General features: G+C 40.7%; 2 protein-coding genes across 2 annotated transcripts; both read right to left on the bottom strand.

The window, feature by feature from the left end:
- Nucleotides 1-910: 910 nt before the first annotated feature.
- On the bottom strand, nt 911-4,885 carry cyp11a1.2 (cytochrome P450 family 11 subfamily A member 1, tandem duplicate 2; the record flags this gene model as incomplete). The annotated part of the gene is made up of 9 exons (XM_083893686.1): nt 911-1,033; nt 1,121-1,312; nt 1,951-2,029; nt 2,230-2,396; nt 2,482-2,642; nt 3,703-3,906; nt 3,997-4,196; nt 4,325-4,480; nt 4,614-4,885. The coding sequence occupies 9 exons, from the start codon at nt 4,883-4,885 to the stop codon at nt 911-913; spliced, it is 1,554 nt and encodes a 517-aa protein (XP_083749812.1).
- Nucleotides 4,886-5,556: 671 nt separating this feature from the next.
- stoml1 (stomatin (EPB72)-like 1) lies at nt 5,557-11,199 on the bottom strand. Its single transcript, XM_083893902.1, has 7 exons — nt 10,911-11,199; nt 8,755-8,861; nt 8,515-8,664; nt 7,083-7,286; nt 6,791-7,001; nt 6,488-6,688; nt 5,557-5,962 (listed from the first exon to the last, which is right to left on the bottom strand). Exons 1-7 carry the CDS (start codon nt 11,050-11,052, stop codon nt 5,757-5,759), a joined length of 1,221 nt encoding a protein of 406 aa, XP_083750028.1. The 5' UTR covers nt 11,053-11,199; the 3' UTR covers nt 5,557-5,756.

The following is an 11,199-nucleotide window of genomic DNA, read 5'->3' as shown; positions in this document are numbered from 1 at the left end:
CACACACACACACACACCGAAAATTCCATATATTATGTCCAGTGGAAAATAAAGTGACTTGTTCGATGTACCCATCAGACAAAAGAGGTTCTTCCACTCAAGGAGAAACTGGCTTTACTAAATAAACTTGAGAAAGCTGAGGCACGAGTCCAAACACTGGAGGCTCAGGTGAAAAATGAGATACTCGTTCATTTAATTCTTAACATCGCTCACGTTTTATTCATATTCACGAACGTTTTTTTAACCATTTGGGTTTTATCTATTACAGTTGGAGGAGAACTCCGAGTTGTGGGGGAGAAAGAAACAGGAACTGTTGAACAAACTGAGCGAGCGCAGACACGGCTTTGTCCCAACGGCCTCCACAGTCGTCCGTAATGTTTCTGCAGTCAGCTGAGTTTGTCGCATTTGAAAAACTTAAAATGAGGTCCCTCTGTTTTCGTCTTCTTTTAGGCATCTATATCATTTTGCAAACATCAGCAAACAGAGACTAAAATAAGGAACTGAAAGTCAAATATTAAAACCATAAATAGTTTAGGAATTAAAATATGAAATCACATTAAATAAAGATATTTTGTGTCAGTTGCATTGATATAATTATGTGTTGTATATAGTTATACATACATGTTTACAGGTTTAATAAAATACATGGCTCACAGACTGCATATTAGGTAAAATATATATATAGTGTAATATGTAACTACTTTCTTCACCAGTTATGGAATTACTGAGGTAATTTGTTGATGCATATTTTAATTTTTGAAGTTTTTTTTTTCATTTGTTGCCTTTAAAGCCGGACAGTTGTATTTTATATTTATATTGCTATGTATTGTGAAGCCCTTTATGATTATTTGTGATACAGAACTACAAAAATGACTTATCATGCACCACAGGTTTCATTAAAACACAGTTTTTACAAAGTAGTTTCCAATGGTTTCAAAGTCAAAACAACAGGCTTGTCTGGTAGCAGAATAAGCTCAAAAGTACTCTGCACTTCCAGGTGGCGCTGTTTCTCCACTCGGAAGTTCTCAAGCATCTGGAGACAGGATTCAAACAGTTAATATGATGTGCACATGTGCAACAAAGTATGGCGAGACTGCTCTTTATTCTTTGTATATCTCACATGGATGAGGAAGAGCTGCATCTCTGCCTCAGCTATCCTGCGTCCTAAACACTGACGGGGGCCGAAGCCAAAGCTCAGGCTCCTGAAGTAGTGCGCCTCCGTCTTCAGCCAGCGGGAAGGCTGATACTGCTCCGGCCGTGCAAACACCTTTGGGTCTCTTCCCATTGCATATAATCCTAACTGAACTAATGTCTAATCAGAAACACAACAATCATAAGCAACTGCATGTTTTATTTGAGGAGAAAAAAAAGGTGATTTCAACCAACCAGTACATTTTAGATACTTTACACTTATATTTTTATACACTGGACACTTTATAACGTAACTAAGGTTTTTACTTACTTTCTTTCTTCATATTACATTTTAAAGGTGCATTATGTAATAAATCTAAAGCAACTGGCCATAAAATCCTCCTAATATGTCAGGAACTCGGGAATAATGTTCATATAACAAACTGAACTCACCAACAACAACAGTGCAGCCAAAATATTTGCATTAAAAAAAAATATTTTGCAGAGTGCAAATCATGTTTATGTTTTGAAATCATGTTTTGGCGTCATGTGGCGCCACCTACTGCTGTCTACCAAGCATTGCAGTCAGTAGAGTCTCAGCTGCCGAGCAACCACGGGTTGCCAGTTACGCCAGAAAACGAAACCTAAAAGACCTCTGTATTTTGAATTTGAATGTAGTAACCGTTTTTGGCCACATTCTTACATGTGGCACCTTTAATTGATATTCTCTTGGGAGCAGGAACAAGGAATTTCACTGCACTTTGCACTGTGTATGATTGCGTATGTGACAAATAAAACTCTCTTGAATCTTGAACTTACCCCAGCCGGGATGTGGTAGTTTTGAACAATAATGTCTTCTGCTATGTATCTTTGCAAGCTCACCGCAACTGGGTGTAACCTGTGGAATTAAAATGAATAAAGAAAACTCATTAACAGTGGCAGCAAGAGGACAATGACGGGTCATTATCAGAACAACTGCAGGATATACAAGTGCTAAATGTGTTACGTTTGTGAGAATATTTGTGTGATATCTTATTTTAGTATATTTCTAACATAAAGTGTGATCTGTGCTGTGCAGTCTGCATCTATTCCCGTCACCTCAATGTTTCCTTCAAGGCTCCTTTCACCAAAGGAATCCGCTTTAACATTTCCAGCAGGTCTCCCTGGCTTTCAGCTCGTGCTGCAGCCACCTCTGCCCTCAGCTCCTCCTGGAGGCTGGGGTGCTTGGCCAGTTCATACAGTGTCCACAGCAGCGTTACAGAAGTCTGACACACACACAAACACAGTTAAGTGGTTTTAAAGAAGACGCACAGATACAAGATTTGGGGAGAAACATTACTCGTTTCTTACTGTATCTACTCCTCCAGCCATTAGCTCAGCGACACTGGCCTTGATGTCTTCGATGGAGAGCTTGTCCAGCATGAGAAGGCTGGCAAGGACTCCTGGGTATTTCTTTGGCAGGCCACTATCCTGACGTAGCTGCCTGTAGATATTCTGGATGCAGTGGTCAGCTGACACAGTGAAAGGATATAAATGATGATATGATATCCAGATCCAGGAACAGCAATCCATTGTACATATTTTTGGAAGGATTCTTTAAAAGATAATTGAACTGCATCATGTTATAGGTATCAGTATTGAGCAGTGAGCAAAATTGACCTTTAAAGCTCACAGAGTGGTCCTGTTGCACATAAATGTCAGTTATGGAGGTCTACTTACATATATTAACTTGTTTTTATGGTCAAAAACCTCCTAGTTGCTGTAAACTAGCCGATAGAAATCCTCTTTTCTGACAGTGTTTTTCTGCTGCGAGATTTCAGAGTGAACTTTCACCCCCAGAAGACAGAGTCTTGTGATTGGCCAGTAGTATCCAGCACATCCGTTCTCAGAAGCGCATCGCCCCCCTCTGGAACGGCAGATGCACTGCTCCTCCTTATCAAAACATTGTTTTAACAGTGTTTAAAAATAGCTTCGTCACGACTCCCCGCCGCAGTCCCTTTTATGACTTTAAACCGGAGTCAGACCCAGAGTCAGAAGACACTGTTGCTCGTGAAACACCACAACGGACGTTATTCTTCTTCTGCGGTTCAATGTACGTAACCGGATGTGCCCGGACTAGTGCCCGGAGCAGGACGATCGGTTATACGATCAGGAGAACCGCTGCTTACGTAACTATTACGGGATTTTCAGTGATCTCGTTGAGCCCCGAGATTACAATAAAACACAACGTTTTCAGCAATGGCTGAACTGTTTGTTTCGTACCGTCAGGGCTTCATAAACAAGGTAATGCTGCAGATACACACCAAAAAACAGCGATAATAGGAACTTCCGGTCTAGTTCCGCTTTAATGTTCTCCATATTTCCACAATAATTGCTTGAAACTTGACATGAACAATGTGGTGGAGGTCAGGAGCAAGAAGCCACCTCTCACATAAACATTGAAAATAAATATATCAGTGTGTGAGAACCAAACACTCAGATCTTGAAGGTTCACGTGATAATTAACGACACCACAACTGTCACCACTATAATGTAAATACTCAATCCCGGTCGTCTTCTTCTGAGGCCTACCTTGATTGAAGATCCCATCCCAAGCCTCCACATGGTCCCGCCACACCTTTGATCCAATCCGTCTCAACAGACCAGGGGGTATGTACAGCATCGGTGAGGTAGTCTTAAACATGAGGGTGATGCAGTCGATGAAGCGTTGAGCTTCTGGGTCGATGTAGTCCAGCATCAGACCCAGACGCTCACCATACAGCACCGAGCTCACCGCTGTGTGGAACAGAAGTATTAGAAGAGGTGGAAAATGGCACTGTACATAAAAAAAAAAAAAAAATATCAAGAGGTAAAATTCACACTCACATTCTAGTGCGTATTTAAACAGTTCTTGAGAGAGGTCGGTCGTCCATTTGTTTTGGCCACTTCGCTTTATCTTTTTGTGAATTCTGGCCACAAAATCTTGTCCCACTTCGTCCAGCAAAGGCACAAAGTTTTCCAACATTTTCGGGGAAATCACCTCCTTGTTGAGGACCACCCGGTTTGATCTCCAGTCTTCTCCATTCCTGTGGATGTTGTTAATAAAATCAGTCTTATAGCACTTAGTAAAATGTGTATTTTCATCCAAGAGTCCAATTATTAGAAAAGCATTATTTGTAGCCAACAGGTAAAAAAAGACAAAAACACCACATACTTGAGTAAAACGCCACATTTGCGATTCCTGTATTCTCTGTATGCATTCCACGGTTCAACTTGCAACCTTCTAGGGTAGTGACCTTCTGCTCTGAACACAAGAGCAGCATCCTCGGGATTGATAATATTTACACTTTCATAATATCCTATTTTTTCCCTGTCAAACACAAAGTGAGAGGTATATAAGGTCTACAAACATGCACAAATATACAAACATGTTAGTCACAGATTATTTTAATTAAAAAAAAGGCATTAGAATCTGTGTGTTCTTCTGTAACGTATTTCCATACCTGTAGATTGGTCCATAAGTCTTGAAATTCTGCAACATGATGCGGTGAATGTTTTTTAAGCCGTCCAGCTTCCAGAAATTGTACAAGTTGGCAACTCCGTTCTTCCACAGTCCAGGAATCTCATTGAAAGGCCTGACAAAACTGCTGCTTTCTGAGAAAGCCTGCTTGACCACTGGCATGCTACTGCTACAGCGCACGCCCAATGTTGTCAGCTCTTCTGTCCAGCGCAGGGGAAGCACCACAGGCCTGCGCCACACACTGCACCTGGCCATCCCAGCAACAGAAATGCTCAAATGTCTCAACTCTACCTATAGCAGCTACTCTGGCTGTTCCAGGGACATTGGGTGCAAAAGAAGGAGGCTGGACTAAATAAATAGTCATCCCCCCTCTCACTGTGCAGATCAAGGCCGATATTTACAGCCTCATAGAAAGGGGATGGGTTTTAGAGGGATTCTGTTGATAAAGATACCAACACTGCTTATCAATACTGTTACTGATAATTCTCTATACACACACAACATAATTCTTAACTCACCATCAGAGGTCTTCAATAAGTAGAAATTCTTACAAGTGATGCCGACAGTGTCTTGAACAAGTAGCTTCACATTTAACCAAAACAAATGTAACCTTCAGCCTTCCATCAGCAGGAAGGCTGCAACAAGGACACTGCAGTTCTATCTATAAACATTAGCAGCCAAATATACTGCACTGCCTTGTTTATAGACTTCTTTATATGTAAATGTTTCAGGGAGTTGTTAGTGTTAGTCCATTAAGTTGCAACTACATTTTACACACGATATAAGAAGCTTTATTTTCACAAAACTTAGCAGAGAGATGCTGTATATTTTCTGAGACACATTTTCCATTTCAAAATTCCATTCTTTTCCAGACTTCGCTCAGGGTTTTTTTTTCAAGCATAGTTTGCATCTAGCTTTTTAATTTAATCAAATTCCATATTTTTCCATACTCTGTAGGAACCCTGACCTAAACACACAATGCTTAATAATCATTGTGTAAAAAGTGTCAAAAACTTTTGTTTTGTACAAAAGCGTTTCCTACGATTGAGATTCAAAACAAACATAATCAGTGCACACATTAACACAGTTAAAATCAAGGATATAATAAATAGATTTTAAAAAATCACTAGGAGTGCTGTTTCTTGAGTTGTTTTACGAGTTCCTCCAGCTTCATAGCAGTTTTAATGTCTCCCTGGATTTTAAGTCTGCCGCTGGCATATGCAGCAAACGGCTGCAGTTCACCCTGGAACATGGCCACAAGGTCATTGTCGCTCATACTCATTATCACATCTGGCTCTCGGTACAAGGACCCTTCACCAACTGCACCACTGCCTACAAAACACACACAAAGAGCATTAGCGATATACATTTAAGGAAATGTATTTTTATTTCCATTTGCCAGATGTGGCTCACCTAGCTTACTTAGAATCAGGGTATATGCAGAAATCCTGAAGTTAATTTCAATACATTTTTAAGACCTTATCATCACTTCAAGCTGTAATCAGCAACACATATTTAACTCACAAAACACTTTTGGTTTGCAATTAAATCTATAGAGCACAATTTTGGGCGATTTCGGATATTATTTCACGGCAGGAGGAGCGCGTTCGCAAGATGCGTAACGTCACGTGTATGCGTACGGCCAATGTCGCAGGGCGAGCGTGCCTGCGCATTGATGTTTTTTACAAACGCAGGGAGGAAAATAAGCACATTCATGCATACTTTTTGCAGTCAAACTCTATGGGCAAAATTTAATACCTCATGAAATCACGATTAAGACTTTTTAAGGGCCTTAATTTTTCAACATTTAATACTTTTTAAGACACCCTGTATTAACAACAATAAATAAACCCTTACCTTGACTTAAATCCAAATAGTAATTGCGATGCTGTCCATCTCCTGAGGTGACGTCAAACTGGAAACAAGCCCCAACCTGGCGAACCAAAGAGTCAGAAAGCAGGAGATTCACCCGACTGAGAAGCTCTTCAACAGAACATGGTGTCGGCACGACAGCCTGAGGAACACTGGTGAGCTCATCTGTAAAAGTTATGCTGTCCCCTGAGGAGTAAAAAAAAAAAGGCATAGGTTTATTATTTAAAATCATCATAATGGGTATATGTTGGACACAAGCAGTTGTGAGTGAGTGAGGGGAAACGATACCTTGCGGAGAGTTTGAACTACTAGCATGGCTCAGAAAGTGCATGGCCAACTGCTGAATAGGGCCAGTGAGGCCCTCCAGTCCAGGCACAGATGGGGGCATGATGAAGGATCCAGAGGGGGTTTCTCCTGGAGCTTTCAGGAGAGAGCCCAAGGTAAGCTCTACCCTGTCCACCTCCAACCCCCACGGATGAGTCATCACATTAATGTCCATCTGTCGACAGAAAGAAAGGATATAAAGTCTGAGCTAGAGTAAGAGAAAAGCCAGCAGGGAGCAGCTCACGTTTACTCTCACCCCAAGATATTCCCCCAGTTTAATCCTCTCAGTTTGGATCTCCCGGACAGTCTTCTTGGCCAGGCTGTGTGTCATAGCGTTATGTGCTGTCATCCTGGTTGAGGCATTCAGGTCCTGGACTGATACCACAGACATGACAGGGTTCCAAATCCTGAACTGGATGTCAGCTCCGACGGACAACAAACCTCCATCCAGAGTGGTAACCTGCAAAAACAGAATAACATTTTATATAAAACATAACTGACAGAATTTCAACATTTCTGAATTATGAATTACTGAAGCTTTATTTATTCAGGAAGGACAGATTTAAACAGATTTAAGACATTTAAACTGCAGCCTGGCAAAAGACAGGGCCTTTTGAGGGAGAGGGCTGTAAAACAAAACACAATTAGATTTAAAATAAACAAGACAATATAAACATATGAACAAGACATTTACAAAGACATTTACAGCCAAAATACTTCATGTTGTGATACTGAAAAAACAGCTTCACTGTAACTGCACAGAAGACACGTTTATTCATCAAAACACATGACACGACAGTGCTGTTGAAATGCAGATAAGCAAATACATTTTCATATCATCCAGTGAATGGAGGCTAAGAAAAAAAGACTAAAAATAAGAAGACAGAGGGCAAGTAAATATGGCTCAAGTTTACTATTGATGAAAACTGAGCATCTCACACCAAGCAAAGACCTTCAGTATCACATAACTCCCTTCATCTCCACATTGCACAACAGTGAACCCACACTGCCACCTATAGGACAAAGTAAAACACAACAATACAGCGCACACTTAACAGAATTGGTAACACTTTATAATAATTACACACTATTAAGCATTAGTTAAGCATTAGTAAACATTTAATTCATCATTTATAACGCATGAGTTTATAAACACTATAAACATAAATGTTATCCCTCAGCTTAGTCCAGCAGGATGATCCTCTGTACTCAAGCAGCCAATCAGCATCCACCTCCAACAAACAAGCTCATTGATCAAATTACAAGTGACTGCTGCCTCACCTCGCTCTCTGTGTCCAGCAGTCGCTCAGTACATGCAAACACTTCAGCACGCTGTATATTTAGTGGTTTGCTTATAAATGATGAGTAAAACATTTATAACTGTGTTTATAAACTCCATACTAATGAGTATTCATGTGTTATAAATGATGAATTCAATATTTAGTCATGCTTAACAGTGTGTACTTATTATAAAGTGTTACAGATAAAGAGTGATACTGTATTTATGCAAGAAAACAAACTTGATGCAAATTAGTCAATATCATTAACATAACCTGCTCAGTAACCCTAACCGCCAGATGTTTTTGTTGTTGTTGTTGTTGTAACTTTAATGTGTAACTGCTTCATGACATAAACAAGTTGTCCAGCTCGAGAGCCTGAACAGTGATGTATAGAGTTGGAAGCTCTACCTGACAAGGAGGGATGTTGAAGGCACGGGTACGTAGGTCTACTTTCTGCCACTGGTCGATGAGCGGCAGCACAAAGACAATACCCGGGCCCTTCGGAGGACAAATTCGCCCCAGACGAAACACTACAATCCTCTGATAGTTAGGCACCGTCTGCAGACAAAATTAGAAGCAGACTGTTGGTTGTTTTTATTCTCTGCAAACTGTTTTAGTGTAAATGATGAAAAAATACTTTCAGCTTACTTTTAGAACAAACCATCCACTTATTGGGAAGGTTATAAAGGTGCAGATGTAGACGAGAAAGATGACCAACATGTTGCAAATCCAGGACAGCCATCCTTGGGAGGCATCTTAAAAGAAAGGAAGCAGAGTCATAATTTTAAGGGATTTAGCCTGAAAAGAAGCATTGTGAGTTCTTGGATTAGGGCATAATGATTGTTATATTTGACTCAGATTTGGCAAAGAGGGAGGCTGTCATGAAATATTGCACAGCTAATATGCATAACAAGTAGTCAGGGACACTGGTTTTGGAGACAAAAGTTCAGAATAGTGCTTTTTTATGTCAAGCAAACCCTCAAATTTAGATTTAGTGCATTTAGTCGACTTATTTACTACATGTGTTTGTGTTAAGCCAGCAGGCCGTGAATTAAAAAGGTATGGTAATCATTTTAGTTCTTCATATGTGAACAATCTACTGATTGTATCAATTGCTTATTTTTATTGACTCCCGCTGCTCCGAGGAAAAAGCAGTCGAAAATGAATTAATGAATGGACAAATGTGCCATATTGCGTTTCATACATTCATGTGAAGGATCACAGCAGAACATAGTCTTCTTCAAAATACATCAGCAACAACGTCCAAACTAGTGATGGGACAATATACAATATTATCAGGATTATCAGGATTAAAAGCATGCACAATAATAAGAATAATCCATTTTAATTAAAAGTGCCTTTCTGTCACTCAAAGTCACTTCGCAGTAAAAACACAAATGATTAAAAATGGACACACACTTAAAACATACACATAAGGCAGTGCAGCTAAAAACAGACATGTGAAGTTAAAAAAATATATTCAGTTATTCTGATAAAAAACAGACAGTACAATTACAAACTAAAAGCCAGTTTAAAAAAGGGGATTCAAGTGATGTTTTGAACTGAGGGAGATGGGTGATGTTGCAGATGTCAGCTGGGAGAGAGTTCCAGGGTTTGGGAGCAGAGTTGCTGAAGGCCCTGCTCCCCATGGTACTCAGGCCGAAGGAGGAGACAGAGGGTTGGATGGAGGAGGAGGATCTGAGGGAGCGGGAGGAGGAGGTGGTGATGTGGAGGAGGTCAGACAGGTGTGGAGGGAAAAAATTGTGGATGGACTTGAAAGTGTATAGGAGGATGTTGTACTGAATTCTGAAGTTGATGGGTAATGTTATTGATGTGGGAATGGGAAGGTAGTGAGCTATCTAGGTTGACACCCAGACTCTTAATCTGGGAAGAGGTTGAGGAGTTGTCAATTGAGACGTGAAAACTGTACGTTGGATTTGGTGCCAATCAGAATAATTTCAGTTTTATGCCGTTCAATACATTTCCGTTGTAAGAAATTTGAAGTGAACCAGGCTTTAAAGGTGAAGTAAGTAGTTTATAGTGCCATCTAGAGGAGAGGCTGCAATTTACAACAAAGAACTGCTCCTCTGCTCACCCCCTCCTTCCCTGAGCGCTACGGTATCCGCAGCTGGTCAAATGTCGTCCTCGTCGTCTTTCTCCGTGTCAGCAGATGAGGTTCGTGAGGTGAGGGAGAGGGCGAGCTACCGCGGCCGTAGCAGACGAAGCGGAGAGAGTGGAGGCGGGACTTCCGCTACAAGTAAAGCGACGCTTGATTTGTTCTCTCGCGTTTGTCCTTACAGGCTCCGGTAGAAACATGGCGTCTCGCTGCTAACAGTGGCTATGCAACCGCGGCCCGCGACCATGTTATTTTACATGACTTTTTGAAACACTACGAAAATTAAACAAAAACTATTATACAGCGACTAGAGAATGCAGGAGCACATAATATGTATAAAAAAGTGGATTTTGGGTTATATAAACCAGTAAATACTACACATTGTCCCTTTAATTTCAGATACACAGTTGGTGAGGGAGGAAGGTGGCAGTGGGGAGTTGGGGTTACTAGAAAGGTAGAGCTGGGTGTCATCCGCGAAACAATGAAATTGGACAATAAGTTAATTGCGGTGAAGCTATAATCTAAAAAATCTAAAAAAAAAAAAAAGTATGTATCTCTCAGGCATCGCAATGATATCGTTAATCGCAATTGTTTTGGTCAGGATAATCGTGACGTAAACTTTCAAAATCGCCACATGTCTAGTCCAAACAACTTCTTCTAGTTTAAGCTAATAATCAGCGTTACTTACCAGTGAAGTTGTCTTCAGAAACATTTGGTATGTAGTCGAAGGAAAGACCTTTGTGTGAGCTCGGTCGTGAGAAGCTCTCGGAGAACAAGCCAGTGGAGTCTCTCTGCGGGAGCAGCTCATAAGACCTGCTGCTGCTAAACATTGTTTTTTTTAAATAAAATACCCGCCGTTGCTCACTTGTAACACGTCCATACTGTTTATGGGATTCCGTCGCAGCAGTTAGGCAAACGCGTTTGGTCAAAATTCACGAAACAAACGAGTTGTTATGTCGCTAATCCAACTAGCTTTC

The sequence above is a fragment of the Microchirus variegatus genome, assembly GCF_963457635.1.
Source record: "Microchirus variegatus genome assembly, chromosome: 8".
NCBI classification, from domain to species: Eukaryota; Metazoa; Chordata; class Actinopteri; order Pleuronectiformes; family Soleidae; genus Microchirus; species Microchirus variegatus.
This window is presented reverse-complemented; position numbering and strand designations above follow the sequence as displayed.

Excerpts from the sequence above, each read along its gene's own strand:
- stoml1 (XM_083893902.1), bottom strand. The coding sequence starts at position 11,052 with ATGTTTAGCAGCAGCAGGTCTTATGAGCTGCTCCCGCAGAGAGACTCC. Across the intron at positions 8,862-10,910 it reads TTCTGAAGACAACTTCACTG|ATGCCTCCCAAGGATGGCTG; the intron begins GTAAGTAACGCT and ends CTTTCTTTTAAG. Across the intron at positions 6,689-6,790 it reads TAGTTCAAACTCTCCGCAAG|GGGACAGCATAACTTTTACA; the intron begins GTATCGTTTCCC and ends TTTACTCCTCAG.